Raw genomic sequence first — 20,501 nt, 5'->3', positions numbered from 1 at the left:
CAGGTGGATCTCTGTGAGTTCGAGGCCAGCCTGGTCTCCAAAGCGAGTTCCAGGAAAGGTGCAAAGCTACACAGAGAAACCCTGTCTTGAAAAACAAAAAACAAACAAACAAAAAGTACATAGCTCAGTCTGTCTACTGGAAGTATTTTATAAGGTTTAATGCAAAGGAATCAAAGCTGGGAATCCCTGAGTGGATGATGAGAGGTCTAAGAGATACCTTTGGCCACTCTGAGAAGGAATAGAGGGTTTTCTCCTGCAGCAGCTGAGCAATGGTAGGAGCGCGGACTTCCTGTGCCTCTTCCCCAAGGTCTCCTCCAATGCCTGATGTTGAACTCTTACTCTCTTCCTCCGAGTACTTCCCTGGGTAGTCTGGAAAGATAGGTTAACAAACAAACAAACAAACAGACAACTAGATATTTGGGAAATGCTAGTGATGTGAGGGTCTGGTCTTTTGAACTTGTCCTATTTTTAGTTAGTTCATTCGGTGCTAATTTAGTTTAAATTAACTATATATATTGTCATGTCTTCTATTTCCAGGAGACCTAAATTAGTTAAATCAAATCTTGCTTAGAGCCACTGAGTCACGTTGTCATCGAAGATGATCTAAACAACCCCTGCTGGTTTAGTGGACAAGATGACACTAAACACTATAATATTTTGACAATTGAAAGGACAGTATATAAGGTATGAAATGTGATAGATCAAGAGGATGATGTCATGAACTTCCCAAAAAAGGTAAGAGTCATGATTCATTTAAAAAAAAAAAAAAAAAAGCAAATGAGCCAGGAGCTTTATTATTAGTTTAAGTAAAGGGCAAACATTTTTGTTATGGTTTTGAGACAGGGTCTCACTATGTAGCTCTGGCTGGCCTGGAACTCACTGTGTAGACCAGGTTGGCTTTGAACTCAAAGAGATCTGCCTGACTCTGTCTCCCCAGTGTTTGGATTAAAAGTGTGTGTCATCATGCCCAGGCAAGATCAAAGTTAATTGTAAGTGTGGCCTGGAATGTCAAAGACCTACTAGTTAGTAATGACAGAGAATGAGCAGAGGGCAGTGAAATGTCCAAGATGGAAATTTGGACCGCTTTTCTTATAAACTGTCAAGGAATGTGTAAGTTTTATTTCTGACAGTGAAAAGAGCCTCCCAGGGAGCTGCAGCAGCTCTTTCCTATGAAAGCAGCAGTATGCTAGGACTGGTAGATTTAAAAATAAACAAGACAGCCAGGGCCTGAGCCTCAGGGTTCTCCCTGCCTCACAGGGGAGATAGGAAACCACTAACTATAAAGGAACAGCCACAGACTGGTAGTACTGCACCGGGAGCAACCAGACAGAGTGTGGCGGCTCACATGAGTAATCCCAATGTTCCAGAGGCTGAGCAGGGAGACTGGGACTTTGAGGTCAGCCTGGGCTATACAATGAGACCCTAACCCCAAGACTAAATTATCCAAAGAGAAGAAAACATGATATGATGATGGGGAACAGCAGGGAAGGCTTATCCTAAGCAGGTTAACACACAGGGAATAGCTGTGCAAGGTGAGGAAGCAGGAGTAGGAAGGGACGGGTATGCTAGGGAACCAAGACAGCCAGGAGTAGGGATAAACATGAAGCTAGAGGCAGGAACCACCTAGGTTATTCTGAGTCCTACAAATTGTTGACATAAAACTGGATTTTGCTGTGCAGTCAATGGCAGTAGCACTGAAAAGTTTGAAGCAAGGGGCAGACCCTAGAGGTGCACCAGTACGCTATTGCTTTCAGGACTGTGGGATTTCTAGTCTCCAGGGTGGCTAACTCCCGTGCACTGCCTCTCCCACATCTCTTTGGGCAGTGCACTCCAGGGTTTGCACTGACACCAGTACTTATCCAATTATCACAAAGCTACCAGCCTCACTGCTCCTGCAGAAAGTAAGACTGTCCCTGTTCTCTCATTCACATTTACTCTGTGCTCATCTGTTTGAATTTTCAGTACCTCATCTTTTTGGTGATTTATTTGTTTATTTACCACATCAGGGTCCAAAAAGTGATGCAAGCCTTCTAATTTGAAACATGGCATGATCTTTGTTGGCCTGGGAGAAAAGGAAGCCTGGGGCATGGTCACAGACAGGTCCTCCTGGCCTAATTTGGCCACAAGTCCATCAAGTCATTTTCAGTTCAGTTTTAAAGCCTTATGTACATTTTAACTATGTACAATTTAACTTGGGTTCAGTACTGTTAGTTACTAATAACAATCAATAAATAAAAAAAAAAAAAAACCGGCTACATGGATTAGGGAGATGGCTCAGTGGGCAAACCATGGTGCAAAGTTACTATGCAAGCATGAGGACCTGAATATGGATTCCCCAGACCCCACATAAAAGCTGGACATGGTGGCTTACTAACCCTAGGGGCTTACTGGGATCTAACTGAAAGGTGAACTACAGATTCAGTGAGAGACCCTATCCCAAAAAATAAAGTGGAGAGCAATCAACTCTGGCCTCCAAACATGAATGCACGGGAGAGTGCACCCACATATACACTTGCAGTAGCAGGCAGGGGTCACATATATGTAATACACATATACCAAACACACATACACAAATAAAAATTAAAAAACAAAAAGAAGCTACACAACCCAAGAGGGTCAGGCTTTCTTCTTCCCCTTTAATAGAGGTCATGTGGGTCTCACTCCTGGGGTACCACACTCAGACAATGGCAATAAAATATGACCCACTTCACTCACCCTCTTATGCCCTCTTGAACCTAAGGAAGTAAGTAAAAATCACTGCTGTGATTCATCAGAGTCCCTTATCACTATATGTATGTTCCCACAAAGCATAAAGAATTTCAGTCACCAGAATTTTTAACATTTTCAAATTTCTTTTTGTGACAGGGTCTCACTGTATAGCCTGGCTGGTTCCGAACTCAAGAGATCCACCTGCCTGTTTCCTGAGAGCTGGGATTAAAGGTGTATGTCACCATATCAGGCTTGAAACTCCTTCTAACTTGAGTCCCCATTTCAGGTTTCCCTATTTAAAAAGATCAAATCTGTTTTCAGTTGTTTATAACTGTTATCTTTATTTGTGTTCAGTTCTAGAAGAAACCTAACACAAATGCCCTGACATAAAGCACAGGGTTTGACGATGACACCAACAACTGCCTTCTATGCTCACCTCAACAAAGGCCAACTTGACTTGTATTTTTGGAGTTCCTGCAAATTAATGGCACCTGTATTAGTTGCAGGTCTCTGAGGTCCCAAAGCTGCTCTACTTTAGCTAGCTCAATACATCTAGTGCAGGAACAAAGCATTTCCCTGGGTGCCAGTTTGCATCTTCTGCATACAAACACACAGTCCTTGTTGGGTCATATGTTGATGCAGTAGAGGCACTGTGACTGTACAGAATCACCTCCAGTTCTCTGGAGTGACCAAGCTGAACTGCTCTGCTGATTTCCAGATCAAGACCCTGTACCTCTTGGGTTTACCCACACGGTGAGGGTGGATAGGTCCATTTTAGGAGTTAAAACTAGTGACCGTGGCTCCCCCCAGAACCCCCCTGCCCATCACACGAGTATATGGTTCTGTATACTGTACCTTGACTGTGGCAGGTTCCATCTTTCTCATAATCATCTTTATTCTCAAAATCCATGTCTTCCGGTTTGGGCTCACTTCCCTCAGGAATATACATGGAGAAACTCTTGCCCCCCTCTGCACTTTCTTTCCATGGTTCTTTTAAAAGCTCATGCTTCAGTTTAAATGGCTCTGTTGGAATAATAGCAGGCTCACCTTCCACTGCAGTATTATTGGCTTTGCTTCTGTACAGGTCTGGTTGATAAGCCTTGGGTCTCTCTACTTCAGACTCCTCATTTCCCAGGCCATGTGCCCATCTTTCCATGTGTTTGCAGTGACACTGACTGACTGAGGGTGGGAAGGCCCTCTGTGGTCCAGAAGTCTGGCTTACCACCTCCAGGCTTCCTTTCTTGACTTCATCCTGGTGGAAGCAGAGGTTCTTTCCCCTTGGGATGTTTGTGGTGGGCTTGGTGGAGTGCAAGCCTTCTGGCTTTTCTGCGGTGCTTGCTACTCTGGCTAAGGTTTCATCTTCATTCTCTTCCTCTTCCTCATCACTCTGGTTCTGACTCAAAATCAACTTACTTTCTAAACTCCTGTTTTCTAATAAATCAATTAATTGCTGATCTGATGAGAGTTTTCTTCTGGAATCACAGACGCTAAGGCTGCATAGGTCTACAAATCCACTTTCATGTCTTGTATCAAAGGTAGGGGAAGCTAAGCATTTGGCCTCTAGATGGCCCCTGCTTTCAGGTCTCTGTCCTTTCTCACTGCAGCAGGGTTCCCCTTCTTTTGAGATAGATATCAACAAATGTTTTCCATTTTTAATGTTCATTTTAGCTACTCCTGCTTCTAAGCTGCTCATAAGAGAGGAGCTCGAGGTGATTTCTGCCTCAATGCCAGCAGGCTGGCAGCTCTCACCTCTGTTGGCTGGGATGGTGGCAGTATCTTTCCGGGACTGTGTGTCGGTACTTGGGGTTTCCTGAAAAGAGCGTGGCTCTCGGCTGAGCCCTGTCTTACCATACATCATGTTTTCCAAGGACTCAGGCAGCAAGCTTTCATCATGGTCAATAGAAATGACCTCTTGAACTTTGGAAATAAAATTTTCACATGTTATGTCAGATAAACTGCCCTCAGGCAGACAGAGATGATCATCTCTGCTTTCTAATTTCACCAGATTCTCTGGCTCACTTTCCAGAGACTCTGAAGTCCTACTCATTTGGGTATAAGTAAGAGACTCATATAGTTTAGAATTGGTCTGATAAAGGCAACAGAGACTTCCAGGTGCCTGGGTGTCAGTTCTTTTGTGTTGGGCATAGTTTCTATAGGCATCTAAGAAGGATAGCTGGGGGTCGTTCATGATATAATAGTCAGTGCGGTTGAGCCCATGTTTGGCAGTGCCAATGAGCAGGTCTCGATCATGTTTCCCACACTCCCACCAGACTGGGAGGTAGAGGCTGGGCCTGCAAAGCTGGAGGCGCTCATGTAGCTGTGGACATCTGAGCACCTGCTCACGGACTTTCCTCAATAGTTCAATGCGGTACAGAGTTTTTGCTGCCCGCTCCTCAGTGATGGGTTCAACATAGACGCTGGCATCAGGGAGACCTTGAGAGAAAGATACACAGAACTTAATACATAAGGCTGCTAAAAATACTCCCTGCACACTCAGTATGGTGGCTTAGATGTAAGCACCTACTAAACAGGAAGCTGAAAGACAAATGGGCACAGAATAAAAGGAGAAGAAAACATCAGTCCTGCAGACAAACAACAGTTCCCACTTAATAAGCCAATGTTATGTGCTCTCAACGAAGCTTGCAATGTGTTCTCCAGTTCTCAAAATACAAAACAAGGCTGGGCGGTGGTGGCACACGCTTGTAATCCCAGCACTCGGGAGCAGAGGCAGGTGGATCTCTGTGAGTTTGAGGCCAGCCTGGTCTACAAAGTGAGTTCCAGCACAGCCTCCAAAGCTACAGAAAAACAAAACAAAACAAAACAAACAAACAAACAAAAAAACCCACAAAACAAACGAAACGAAACAAAACAAAAAAACCCCTGATCATTTCTGTTCTAAGGACAATGAAACAGGCTCAGAAAAGCCATTCTGCTTAAGGTAGCAAAGCAGAATTCAAATCCAGGTCTCATCAATATGACTCGAAGATCCTTGACTTGAATGAGCAACTTTAAACCAAATCACACTTGGGGCAGAGGCTCAGTGTTCGATTCTGCTTTCCTAACAGTGGCAACATGGTCCAGACATCCGAGACTGAGGGGAGGCTGAAGGGATGTGGTGTTAAACTTCAACCAGGTGGACGGCCACTTATTTTGCTTGAGCCAATATACAGAGAATACTTAGAGTTCCTAATGCCTCATTTAAAGATAGTACGAAGTGCAGAACAGAGCTTGACTGATTTTTAAAAAAGATTTATTTATTTTATGAATGTATGTAAGTATGTGCACACATGCATGCTTGGTACCATCAGAGGTCTGAAGAAGGTGTCAGATCTTCTGCAAGTTGAGAGCTACTACAAGGGGGCTGGGAACTGCACTCAGGTCCTCTGCAAGAGCAGTAAGTGCTCTTAATCATTGAGCCCACTTTCTAGGCCCTAGATCTTGATCTAAAAAACTAAACCCTTTATTTTGGAAAGCATAGTTAATGTAAATCTCTTAGTATTTCAGTGAGGTTTTGAATTGAATTTCAGCTTTCACAAAGTTACACCTTTTGGGATTTGGAGATCTGGATTAGAAGCTCAGAGACCTCTGTCAACACACTCATCTTGATCTGCATTCTTCAGATGGACTCCGGTTTTGTGGTTCTGCAGTGTGAACCCCAATATGTTCTCTTCACAGGGACAAGAGTTTTCTCACCGTCATCTTTCCATGCGGGAAGACGACACACATTCCGGCACATGGCGACAAAACTATAAAAATAGTGCTCCAGGCTCTCATCTGACTTCTTGTCCAATCGGGAAATGATGCGGAACTGTGTCCAGTCAAAGGCTTTCTTTTCTTGGTCATACACAACGCCAAAGGAAGACACTGTTCTATAGAAGTCAGCTTGCTCTCTTCTAGTCCACCTGAGAATTAATCAGAGGAAAAGTGAACTGTTTTTTCTACCTTTACAAACAGGGTCTTGCATTCAAGATCTGCCTGCTTCCTCTGGGATTACAGGTCAGTATTACAATGCGGGGCTTATCCTTTTATTAAGAAAGCCAACAATTACTTAAGAACACACTGTAGAAGCCTGTAAAATCCAAAGTGCAGGTGAACTGGCTTGTGTATTTTACTATCTACTTCTAAGTCAAGTTGGGTAGAGAGCTTTACATCCCACTCCCAAAGAGGGAACTGCTTTCAAATCTTTAGCTCACTCTTCTGGTATTGATCTCTCTATATCAAAGTCAAGTATGTCTTGCTATCTCTTGGCCATCAAGTTTCTAGTTAAACTTTCACTTGTAGGAGATAAAGACTAAAAATATTAATGCACTGTATTTTGTCTTTTACCTTTTGCCCATGACAATACAGAACACAGACTCTTGGTTCTTTCTGCCCCATCACTAAGGAGACTGGAACTGAGAAGGACAGTACTCGGACTCCCTGTTTCCCTTAGCTTTTTCCTACTATTATATGGGCAGGTGGCCTATGTCAATCACCGTCTCTGGGACACAAAGGTCCTTAACAGGATTCTGACAGTGACTCAGAGGGTAGTTACATTCCTGTCACTAGTCTTTATGATAGGTTCTTGAGTATGGTGCTCTAGCCTAGCTGGAACAGAGGTTGGGATGAGAGATAAGTGGAAGAATGAGAAAAAGGAAGGGTCTCTGCAGCTATGCCAGACAGATTTCCAAATTTCATGACCTCAGAGGGAGTACAGAGAAGTAATTGAATTTGCTATCTTTTAATCTGCTGGGTGCTGCACCAGAAGAAAAAAGATATAAAACAGAGAAATGCAGCTCTGCTGTGTTCATTCCTAGCCTGTACTGGCCTATGGCAACCTTTTACGCTTAATTCTCATATGTCAAGTAACTCTGAGTAATAAACACTTTCTTTCTGGCTTTATATTTTATATATATTTATTGATCTCACAATCTTGATAAGGACAAGATTGTAGGAAAACAGCTTCAACAAATCTTTTGTTGTTATGAGAATCAGGGAATTTAAAATGGTTTGACTATATCAGTATGATGTTTTAAAGCCACGTTCTCAAGAACTGGGGTCTGATTTTGGGAAGAATATCAAGTTAGAAAGTTTTATGATTCGTCATTGTGCACAGAGGGTCTTAGGTCTATTAGCCTCCCCACTCACCATTGGAGGTTGTGGTTAAAATTCTGAAGACATTCTAACTGTCACATGGGAACTAACCCACCCTTTCCCCTGTCACCTTTACCCAGTGACCAATTAGTTTAATGTGCTTTCTCGCCTTGGCTATTACCTTTTTTGGGTTTCCTTGTTGATGAGGTCCATTTCTGAAGTTCTCCTGAACACCTCCTCCTGAACCCAGTATCCTTGATTACCTGGGCCTAGGATTTCAGGTCGGCAGAGCTCCTTGCGATTGCAGCGCTGGTAAATAGTGACCAGACGCCGGAGTCGAGCAGTGAGAGCAGATGAAACTGGCCAGGGTGATTTGTCTGGGTTGGAGCCATCCTGGGCTTCAAACATCAGTGAGGATATTAGTATTTACAAGTGCAAATACAACAAGAGGGACTTTGTTTAAATACAAAGACAATGGGCTTTAGTGATTTTAAAGCAGCTGCTTTAACACTAGCCAGGAGTGAGGCTGGTGGGAAAATGCAACAATTTCGCTTTAGAGGCAGCTTGACAGTGTGGTCAGTGCTGTTCTTGCTCAAATACATACCCCTTTCTGAATGGCAGAGGTGCTCTACAGAAAGGAAAGAGCAAAAAACCTGTTGTCTTCTTCACATAGAGTCATGGCTTCTATGTAGCTGACCCTTCCAACTATCAAAGCCCACATCAATGAAATTGTTCCTTCTTCACTATCCAGATTCCATCCTAAAAACATCACTGTTTAACTTTTGCATTTTGATGTCAAGTAGAGGAAGTCACGAGACATGTGTCACTCTAGGGAAGCTTAATATAGGTCAGCTTACTTGGAAGTCTCCTTAAAGATAACATTGACTTCATAGAAACTCCACAATAACTATAAACTGAGACCTTACTTTTCTTTGCCTGCAGGACACAGTCTCACCTGCCTGGCTGTCATCCTTCTTTTCACCAAAAATGCCATCACTTCCATCACTGGGGCTCGCCTGGGGATAAATGAAGCCATTGCATCAGCAAACTGCAGCCCAGAAGAAAGTACCTGAGAAAGACCCTACTGAGAGAACTATGCATGCACAGGGCCTGCGGACATCGGGAGACCCAACCAGGGCCTCACAAACACAGCTGACTGCAGCAGTTTTCCGACGTGCCCTCCCCCAATGCTTCTTCCCACAGAGAATCAGGTTAAGGGATATCAAACTCAATTATGCTTTATAAGCACCATTTCTGTTTTAGCTGTTAATATAAGTATCAACTTTACCACCATCACTTACAATTTAATGCTGTCACCTCACAAAGAACATGCCTGCATTTCTGTTTATCACTGTGAAAAAGTGTCAGGCTAACTAACATCCATTATGGAAATGGACACTATTTTTAGAAAACATGTTGCACTCCACACATGGGCCCTGGCAGTGCAAGAGCCCAGGAACTTAAAATGAAGATCTGAAGCTCCAGGCCATTCTGGAGTAAGAACAGGCACCAATGTGTCAGGTCAGTGCATTCATGAAGCTGCATGAACAGACTGTCTCACTAGCTCTGTCCTGTCTCAGGGGTGAAACGTCACAGAGCTTCTTCACAGATGATGAGTTGGGACTGGGAAAGGAGATGCCACTTTTGAAAATGCAGAAACATTTCTCTCTAACCACCATCTTTTGACCCAAACAATGATGCAGAATGAGCTCAGGAGTCAAGGCTATCATGTGACAACACGGGAAAAGAGAACAAGAGTCAGCAGAACACACCTGCACTCATTTTTGTGCAGCCCAAGTTAAGAATGTTTTTAAAGAGGGTATGAAACAGGAAGAAGAGTGTGACAGTGAGGGAAGTGGTTTCTGGTCCAGGATGTTCACTATCTGGCGTTTATTGAAAGCACTTGCTGCCTCCTGGATAGGAGACAGGTGCTTTGACACAGTGAAAGTGGACAGACACTTTCCAATAATTAAAACTCAAAACATTCTTTTAGGCCCCTGAAACCATGTATGGATCTGAAAGAGAAAACTCAGAGGAATAAGTCCCTTTCCTGAATACATATTTCTCCTGTATAGAATAGTGGTAACAAAACCCTGCATATGGCTTGTCTGGTTATCCCAACTACCTTCAGAAATGGAACTATTACTATATGTGGGAAACAGCCACAGGAGGCTCAGTGAGTCGCTCAGGGTCTCAGGCTAACACACTGGTTTCAAACACAGGTAGCCTGATTTGAGGATCAAGTTATCTAAGAATGGGCACCAAAAGAGTTGCAGATAAAATCTGTTTTGGAGAGTGAAAAGACACTTAGAACTGGAGAGCACTAGCTAAGTTCCCTTCTAGGGTCCAGAATTGTTTCCTGCCATTTAACATGGAGTAGAAACTGAGGGAGATCTAAGGTGCCATTCTGAAATGGCATCCAACTATGCCACCCCATATTACTCTTTAGGCAGGTGAGCAAAACAAAAACCTCCCTATCTCATCTTATATATCTCCAGGCCAGAAAGAACCTTTCTAGATAATGCCCAGAAATTCTGTGAGGTACTTTGAATGCTGATATGTATAAGTACAGACACTGGCAGGAGAAAAGTATTCTACAGCTTATAAAACATAGGTGGTAGGCACCAGAGGGACAAAGTTCCTTATCAAGGTATCATGGCAGCCAATGAGTGCTGCCCAACAGGTGTGTGGTAAGCACACAGCTTTCTCCTCCAGTCTGCCCAGCAGTTTTTGTTGGTAAAGTCAGTAAACACGAATAACCCTCGAGCAAACGCTCAAGCAGTAAAGCTTTTGGTATTAGCAAGTGCCTTTTTCTATAGCCTGTCTTCTCTTGGAAAGCATTTTTCCTTAACAGAATGACAGGACATGGCCAAGCAGCCACTGAATTTGAGTTTGATGCACAGGAAGCCAACAGGCCTCAGTACACAGAAGACCTTACAGCTGAACTCTTAGCCTAACACAGAACACTGGTTTCTGCTTACATGGGGAAAACATGTTCATCTTACAAATGAGTTGTTTTCAGGTAAGTGGCCCCAGAGTGCTAACAACAGAGGACAGATAGAACACAATTTCTCCATCCTGAGAACAAAAGCCCTCCGTCCTTTGGCTTTGGGCAAGTTGCTTCCTTCTCTCCTAAGTGCTTTTCTTCTTTTATATAATGGAGAAAGTAATGCTTAGCTTTTACAGGGTGGTGGGGAGTATAAATGATTACAAGGATGTGACGCATTTAACTACTTGCTGGCACAAAGCCAATGCCCAGCAGTTGGTAGCTGGGAGAGAAAGTACTAACAAACAGTCTGACCACCAGACCACCACTTAGCATTTCTATCTTTTACCTGAAGTGCTCTTATGGAGACTCCATAGAGTATAACCAACAGCAGTAACAGCACCACCGAGGTCTATTGAATCTAGGGAAACTGCCACAGACTGTAGTCAGCACTGTATAAGCATTTTCTTTATTGTAACAACTAATTTAAACAGGAGAGAGTACGGTGTGCAGGAGCTTATCCAATTGCAAATAGTCATCAATGGTACTCAGAGGTGACTACTGAGGAGCTTTAATTGCTGTGCAGTCATGGAGTGGACAAATATATACTTTGCCCCTCCAAAGCACTGCCAATAACTGAAAGCACACAACTACATACATGATACTTCCTCAGGAGTGGGAGATGTTTCCTTACTCAAAACTAGAAGGCCTAGTCTCCTCTACTTATGGCTGTCCTTCTAGGCCTGGCTGCCTCCCAGATTTTGTCTTGGCAAGGCTGAGGTGACTGCAACTCAGACTTGGTGGAATCTGTAAACATAGGGGATTTCTTCTATTTTTTTCTTACCAAACCCCAGTGTCAACAGAACAGTTAGCCAAACAATGAGTATCTTTTAACTGTCAGTAACTATGCTAGGCTCCAGGTAATAGTGAGAAAGACAGAAACTGCATGCCCTGGAGCTCTGTCTGGTAGGTGTGAGGGACAAATAAGCAGTGGTAACAATGTAGAACATTAACCAGGTGCTGCTGGTAGAGGTCCAAGAGGTAAGTCTTGAGCTAGACACTGAAGGGTATACAGGAGTCTGTAGAAAGCAAGGCTTCTCTATATACAGGCAATAAAAGGTCTGAAGACAGAGTCAGCAAGGCCCCACTGGGGTTTTCATTTTGCAAGAAAATCAAGCATCCTACTTTTGCATAAACTTGATACAAAAAGTAGATACTGAAACAAATGTCATAAAGTTCAAGTGTTTTGTTATGGAGACAGCAGACTTTAGGAAGAGGTGAGCAGGTGGGGACACTGCTCTTGTGTCCTTTGGCTGTGGACTTGTGCAGCTGACCAAGACTATGTGAGCTCTAACCTACAATGGGGATAAGAATGACGCCTAACTGAAAGGGAGACATATTTGCAAGCATCAACAAAATTTATACACAAATAATACTGAGTTCAGAGTACCTTCAACTCCTCAATCACAAGAAATGGGTTCTTGTTTAGTTCCTAAAGTTTTCTCACAACAGGATTTGACTATTTAAGGCATAAAATTTTCTTACAAGTGGTTTTTTTTGGGGGCGAGGGGGCAGCTTCTCCCTGACCTCCCACTGGCTGCCACTTCATCCTATTACAGACTTCCTACTTTGGAAAGTATAGGAGACCCAGCCCAGATACTTGCAGCTGGAACTGCAACACAGCAAAAACACTGCAGACCTGTCACAAGGTACTGTGCTAACAAAAGCTGCGTAACAGAAATGTTACTTTCCCAACATGGCATACAAGTTTGATAAAGCCTATTGAAAGTTCTGGGCCTGAGACCATTCCAAACCCAAATACACTTAAAACTGTATGTGCGTAGGTTCATGGAACCTGGCTGCTGTAACCTTGCTGCTGGTTAAGTGTTTACTGATTACAAGTAGGACAGACATTAAAATAGAGAGGACAGGAAGGGCACACCATCTCACTCCCACAGTCCCTCCTACCCTTGCAAATCTCTGAATGTCACATTTTGAGAGAACAACTAGTCTATGCTCTTGAGGGGTCACAGGAGCAAGGAGCTGGAGAAGATCTTTGATAAGAAATGCAAAGGAACTAGGGTCTGGACACGACAGGTCTGCTGTGCTCATGAACTCAAAGCAGCTGTGGTTACCTGAAAAGGATCAAGTCAGTCAGTGCTAACAGAGTGCGGAGGTGCTCATGCCCTACCCCTGAGGAGCAATGACAGATGATGGTTGGGGGGGACAGTTTCTTTTAAAAGTGTGGTCTCTGGAAGGTTGATCATGCTCTAATGAGTGGCCTCACCCAGAGGTATATGCTCAGCACAAACTGGACTCAAGGATTTTATTTGAAAAAGAAAAAAAGGACCTGAAGTTGGGAAAAGGTGGAAAGGTAGAAAGTAGATCTGGGAGGTGATAGGGGGAAGAATGGGGAAGCCGAATATGATCAAAATACATTGTATATAATTCTCAAAGAATTAAAAAATATATTAAAATCATTTCCCCAATAAAGAGACTTAAGATTAACAGAGTAGCCAATGTCAAGAATTCAAAATCTCATCAGAGAGGAAACAAAGTTTTCTGGTCTGTGTAGGACAGAAGAACTAAATGGAATCCACAGAATCAAATGGGAAAGACACACTGGTTCAGTGTGAGGCAATACCATGCAACAACGAAGTGGATTTCCTTCCACAGCAGGTGGCACAGGCAGCGATCCGGCCCACTGAAAGACTGCTCGGCTATGTGCTAGGGCTCCCATCAGTGTGGAGATTCTGTCACTCTCTCAGATGGCTCTCTTTATTCCCAGGTGTACTACACTGTCCTTGTCAACTGTCTTTTACATGACACCCTGAGCTTCTTAACTGCCTACCAGAAAGAAATGTGTTTCATTTCCAGCCAGTACACTCAGGGCAGAGGGTACAGGGAGAGAGGGAATGAGGAGGGAGTAACGGCCTGCCTCAGATGCCGGCCCTTCCCTTCTCTTCCCTGTGTAATGTCAGCATGTACACCAGAAGTAAAGTCACATCTGTTTAGAATCTGTCCACCTCACAATCTCTGAGATGCTGGTTCTGCCTGCTTTTGATTATATTGTACTGCTAAGGTTCTGAGGATCTGAAAGATGAAGAAATAACATAACCACTAATTATGCAAAATTATGCAAATGAAGAGACAGGTAGTTTCAGGGCTTAGAGGAACTATAGTGGAAGGTAAGTTACTTCTCATGCCTGTACCCCAATCTCTCCCTTCAGTGCCCTCCCTCTGTCTATTCTGTGACGTAAATGGACAGAGCTAGGCCAGGCCGTAGTGGGTCGGTAGCTGTCTCCTATTACTGCTGCTGAGAGGAAGGGCTCAATGTGTGCATCTGCAATACTCCTTTTCTCAATTATGAAAATTCTCAACTACTAGCTATTACAATTGGACATCCATTAACTCAGAGGCCAGAATTTTATCTCAGCTGTCAAATAAAATTCTGCAATGTGCTTCCTTTACATTGCTGAGGTAGGGAAAAAGTACTTCAGACTGAGGGAAGTTCTGTATTAGATAATACTTTCCTTTCTTGGGTACTCAAATGGTTTCTGTGGGCTAATACATTCTAAATCTCAGAAAAACAATTACTGAGAAGTTAGGAACTGGAACTCAGCGCTAGGTTTTTGACTGTCTAGAGCAGAGCTCCCTTCAGTTCAACAGTGTAGGGCTCCATCCTGGCTCAAACAGTTCAGTGTCTTAAGCCTTGAAAAGTTTATTTCCCATTTGGGAAAGTGGTGTTATTACTATGAGCAGAGGAATAAAAAAGGTGATAGAAGATGTGTGCAAACAATAAAGAATAGAACAGAAATAACTGTTAACTGTGTATCAGGAGCTGGCAGTAGAATCATCTGAAGACAGTGCCTCGAAAACTTCTGCTATCAGAGTCCATGGCATTCACTAGACATATTTGCTCTATTGCTCAGAGTTTGCTCAAATGGTGCTGGGGCCCAGATGATGTTTCAGCCTGTTTATATGAAGTTCCAGAAACTCATTTAGAATGTAACAAAGCCTTCTGCTCCTGGGGCATCCACATGTACCTATTCACCACTCCAAGCACACTGAAACTCCTGAACACTCTAAAACAAACAGAAAACCGAAAGGTGAAAAGAAGAAAGCAGAGTAAAATAGGAACAACATGGTGCTCAGTTCCCTGGGTTTCCTTTATAAATCCAAGATCTGGTAAAGAAGGAAACTATCTAAAAGTGATGCAGAGTGTAGATAAAAAACAAAAACCCGACAAAACTTGTTCTTTCTAGCAAAGGACCAAGAAAAAAGCAAGCTTGGAGCATAGAAATGTTAGGACAGTAACTGTTACATCTATCCTAACCACAGAAAAAAACTGACTTACCTTATCTATACCAGCAAAGGCTATGTGAAGGAAGGGCCTAGACATCTACCTTCTTCAGGTGCTAATGGGTCACTCACTCCATTTGCCAGGTGGGATGGTGCAAGAAAAAGCTAAAATGCTAAGGTTTCATCCCTAATGTGCAGCAATGAAGTCTTTCACCCTTATCCATGTATTAACAAGGACCAATGGGAAAACCTCCACTTTTGTGCAGTGATACCAAGGACTCTCTGCCTACAGTATCAATGGGGGCAGGCCCAGAGTACAGAGGTCAGCTTCCATCTCAGAGAAACTAGGTGACCTTTAATTCCTGTTTGTTTTTGCCAATGATGTGTCAGAGGAAGTCAGCTACAACAAAGTTTAAATAAGATCTACAGTCTCCCCATGTAATACCCTAAAACATCAGAATTCCCTTAAAATACATACACCAAACATCAGGAAGATCTCAGACTTGGAGAAAAAGAAAATAAATGTCAACGTCAAGTTATCAGTGGATTACATATCTGACATAAGAATTAAAAAACATGAATGAACAATTCTAAACATATATATGAAGCCAAATTTTATCAGAGAAACAAAGAAAAGAAGAACTAAAGGGCAATTTTAAATCTGAAAAGTACAACAAATGAGAGGAAAAAAAAATCACTCAGGAAAAAAACAAAAAAAAACCCAAAAAACAAGCCCTAAACAGCAGACTATAAGAAGAAAGAGACAATCAGTAAAACTAAAGATAGAATAAGAAAAAGCTCATGTGAACAAAGAAATAGATTACAATAATCAGGTCTCTGAGACCATAACCAATACTCATTTCACTTGTGTCTTGAAAAGGGAGAATTAGGGAAAGCACACACTTGAAGAAAAACACTCCCAACTTAGCAAAAGACTATCTTATAGATTCAAGAAAGCGAGTGAACTCTAAACATGATAAACTCAAAGAAGCCCTGCCCAAACCATGTAGTTAAATTTCTGAAAAACTAAAAAAATAAAGTGGGAAAAGGTGTGTTGTAGTAGGACAGGCACATAGGGTTGAGGAAATTGGCTTAAACCAGTTGCCAAGGCATGTACATAATGTACTTCCTTATGAGCCAACCTGGAGTCTGCCCGAGGGCCTACCAACAGGCAATGATGTCAAGAGTTCCTGACCATGCCCAGCCAATGAGGGACAACCACACAATGCCACCAGATTGGGACCACCTGGGTGCTGGGAAGAGGGTATATAAGGCCTTCCCTAGTACTGAATAAACGAGTCTACTATTTGCCTTCACCTGATTCCAAGTGTCTAGTGTCTGTTTCATTGACACTGTGCCTTCTCACCCCTTCCCACAAGGGAGTCCTTAGGACCAAGCAACAGTGTGTGAAACAAAAGATACTTTATCTAGAAGAAAAAAAACAAGCAAACTGCCCGATTTCTCATGAAAGCACAACGGTCATACAAAAGAGGCACAGCATTTTTAGAGCTGAGGGAAAATAGTGAGTAATACAGAATCTTAGAGAAAAAAAGGGGACTAAAGTCTGGCCCTAAAGAACGATTAGAGTGATTTCTCTAAACAGAAAACAGAAGAAACATTCTAAAGCCAGGTAGAAAGAACACTGAAACACAGAATGGCAATAACTCCTCTACTTCGGTGTCGGACGTGGCCTTAACAGTGCACAGAAGAAATACATAGGACAATGTAAGTAGGAAAGGGTGGGCTCCTGGGGCCCATAGGTTGGAGAGAACTGACTCCTACAAGCTGTCCTCTGACCTTTATAAGCACCCTAACCTAATTATAATAAATAAGAAAGGGTAAAAGGACAAAGAAGATCTTTATACTTCATTTGAGTTGGGAAAACTTGGTGCTGCTGACTGTGATGTTACCTATGTAACAAAATACCAATAAGTCTATAAAATCAACATGTAGCTTTAGGTTACAGATGGATGTTTCAGTAGTAAAAATGGGCTGTATCTTGGACAGTGTGCCAATAAAATTGTATTACTTAGCAACACCTTTTTCATGTGTAATGCTTTATGATATGTGTACTCACTCAATGACATATTTCTCACAACACATCCCTGTTATTAAATGATGCTTCTCTAAAGATAAGTAATAAAAAATGTTCAAGCCGGGTGGTGGGGTGGTGCATGCTTTTAATCCCAGCACTCAGGAGGCAGAGCCAGGTAGATCTCTGTGAGTTTGAGGCCAGCCTGGGATACAAAGTGAGTTCCAGGAAAGGTGCCAAAGCTACAGAGAAACCCTGTCTCAAAAAACAAAACAAACCAAACAAAAAGAGGAAGAAAAAAATATTCAAGAGGAAGGCAACAACAACAAAAACAATAAAAAAAGACAAAACAAGTAATAGGCCAAGATATATGTATAATCACACTGGATAGAAATAGTACAAATACATCAACTAAAAGAGAAACATTGAGAAACAGTACATTAAAAACATTTAACATTAACAATAGGTTATCCATAGGACACTCATTTCAAGTATAAGGGCAAGTTGGAAGTAAAATAATGGCAATTTTATATCAACTTTATCCAAACATTAGCCAAAATATGTTAAATTATGTATTTATTTATGTTAATTTATTTAGGTATTTATGTTAATATCAGATAATATATACCTAGGAACAATAAAATTATGCAAGTCAAAGCGCAACATCATACAATAAACAAAGCCCTGTCACTAAGAACATATTGCTAAGTATGCATGTACTAAACAACAGGACTGCAATGTGCCGTCGGTCAAGATGCAGATGCAGCAAAGTGGTAGGGAAACTGTGACGGCCATGGGTTTAATTCTAAGCACTACAGAAAACAAAACTAACAAACAAACCAAAAGAAACAAAAGAAGAGCAAAATGTGCAACAAGACTGACAACCCTGAAAGGAGAAATACACAAATGCACACCTTTTTTTGGGGTGGGGTGGGGGTGTTTGAGACAGAGTTTCAAGAAGACCTGATGAAATAACTAAATAGCAAATTAACAAATACACAGAAGACCTTCTGAACACTATTAATCTTCTTAATCAACATATATTCCACCAGAATAACATGTTCTTTTCAAGTGCCCATGGAACACATACTAAGATAAATCCTTCTTTTATAAATTTAAAATAATTAAAAAACCACTTTATTTCCTCTTGGATCAGAGTGGAATCAAAGTAGAAACGAATTAACAAAAAGGTAAAGCTCTTCCAGAAGACCCAGGGTTCAGCACCCACAGAGTGGTTCAAAACTATCTGTAACTTTAGTTTCAAGGGATCTGATGCCCTCTTTTGGCCTCTGTGGGCTCCAGGCATGCATGTATTACACATAAATACATGGAGGCACTCATATATACACACAACATAAACATGAATAAGTAAATCTTAAAAAAATAAAAAAGAACTGGTAATGATTTAAGACAATTTCTATTGGAAAACAGAAGAAAGGAGGAAAACCCATTTCATAAAGCTATGTGACCTGATGGAAGACTAGACAAAGATCATTCATGTTTCATGGGCGCCTATGTGAAAAGTTCTTAATAAAACACTGTTAAGGTACTGGAGAGACGGGTCAGTGGTTAAAGCATTTGCACAGGTGTGAAGAAACAGTGTGTATGTGGCTGCCTATAATTCCAGCGTCAAAAGAGGGGATCCCTAGAGCAAAATGGTTAGTGAGACTAGCCAGATTGGTGAGGTCTGACTTTGAAGAGTCCCTGAATATGGGAGAACAATTAAGACCGATTCTGGCTGGATGGTGGCAGCTTACACCTTTAATCCTAGCATTGAGGAGGTACAGGCAAGTGGATCTCTTGAGTTTGAGGCTAGCCTGGACTATAGAGTGAGTTCCAGGACAGCCAGGATTACACAGAGAAACCTTGACTCAAAAAACCAAGAGAATGATTCTGGACATCAGCCTCAGGCTCCACATACATATACACCCCTCCACACATGAAAAAAAAAAAAAAACATACATGCACACACACAATATAAAAAAGAAAAATATTAACAAATAGAATTCAGTAATATATAAAAGAATTATATACTGTGATCAGAACTCATGCTAGTGCTGCAAGGTTGGTTCAATATCTGTCAACTAATCATGGTAATTCCCCTTATTGATAGGCCAAATAAGAAAAAACAAAACAAAACAAAAAACACACCACCAAACATTTTTATCTATCAGTAAAAATAGCATATGACAAAATTCAACTTCCATTTATTATAAAAACTCAGGAATCAGGATTATGGAAATGTCCTTCATTTTTGATAAAGAGACCTATAAAATAATCTACAATCAGTATAATTATTTTTTAAAATTAGAATTAAAGATATTTAGTTAAGCTGGATGGTGGTGGTGCACTCTGAGACCAGTCGGGTCTACAAAGAGACTTTTGGGACAGCCAGGGCTACACAGTGAAACTCTGTTTCAAAACACACCCACCCACCCACACACCCACATCCATGCTTGCACGCAGGCGCAAAATTAATTTGATTTTGATGGAAGGAAAGAGTATTTCAAACACTTCTGGAACAATGGGATGTGAACAGGTTAAAGAAGAATCTTGACCTAATTCTCATCATTGGAATTAGAATTAACTGAAAATGGATCACAGACTTTTATGTAAAACTATAAAATGTGGAGGAGGGAAGGGGAAGAAGACTTTCTAGGCTGTCCAGTAGCAAGAGCTCTTAGACCTGGTACCATAAACACAACTCACAAAAACAAAAGTGAGAAACTCATTTCCTCAAATTAAAATTTCTTGCCATGTTAAAAACAACATAGAAAGGATAAAATGTCAAAACCTCCAGATGGGAGAAAATATCTGCAAATCACCTATCTGATAAAAGACTAGTATCTGGAATTCATCACAAACTCTAAACAGCAATGAAAGTAGAACACAAGCAAAGGACATGAAAGAACATTTTTCTGAACAAACCACAAAGACGTAGTTAGCATCACTAGCCATTAGGGAAATGTACAAGGGCATTATTACTACACAAGCATTAGAATGGATCCATAAAAAAACGACAACATCAAATGCAGGATGCAGGACGCAGGGTGTGTAAAAAGCAGATCACTTAATCACTACCAGTAGGGGCAAAAAAAAAAAAAAAAAAGGTACAGCTATTCTGAAAAAAAAAAAAGGGGCAGCTTCTTAAACAAATGTACATCCTATAAATAGTGCCATATCCATTAACCACCCGTGCCCCTAACCAAAAATAAAAACAAAAAAATGACTAACTATGGTTGGAACAGACAATAAACTAGGTAAGTTTTCAGATTATAACAAATAATAAGAGCTAACTGTCAAAGGTTCATACTGCATGATTCCATTTATAGACCCTCCTTAAAATGACAAAGTTATGAAAGGGATCAATAATGGTTGCCAGGCACTGAAATGTGGTGG

General features: G+C 41.6%; 1 protein-coding gene across 2 annotated transcripts in view; it reads right to left on the bottom strand.

Moving 5' to 3' along the window:
- Positions 1-20,501, bottom strand: part of Chd6 (chromodomain helicase DNA binding protein 6) — a 125,146-nt gene that overhangs the window by 14,157 nt on the left and 90,488 nt on the right. The window contains exons 27-31 of one of the 2 annotated variants that reach the window (XM_036185592.1): positions 8,738-8,798; positions 7,964-8,180; positions 6,403-6,611; positions 3,565-5,142; positions 218-369 (exon numbers count right to left, since the gene is read on the bottom strand). In XM_036185592.1, coding sequence (XP_036041485.1) covers positions 218-369; positions 3,565-5,142; positions 6,403-6,611; positions 7,964-8,180; positions 8,738-8,798 — 2,217 coding nt within the window. The remainder of the gene's footprint in view (positions 1-217; positions 370-3,564; positions 5,143-6,402; positions 6,612-7,963; positions 8,181-8,737; positions 8,799-20,501) is intronic. The other variant, XM_036185593.1, reaches the window with a different exon arrangement.

Source organism: Onychomys torridus, chromosome 4, assembly GCF_903995425.1.
Source record: "Onychomys torridus chromosome 4, mOncTor1.1, whole genome shotgun sequence".
In the NCBI taxonomy this organism is placed as follows: Eukaryota; Metazoa; Chordata; class Mammalia; order Rodentia; family Cricetidae; genus Onychomys; species Onychomys torridus.
Note: the sequence above shows the minus strand (reverse complement) of the source record. Positions and strands in the feature narration are given on the sequence as shown.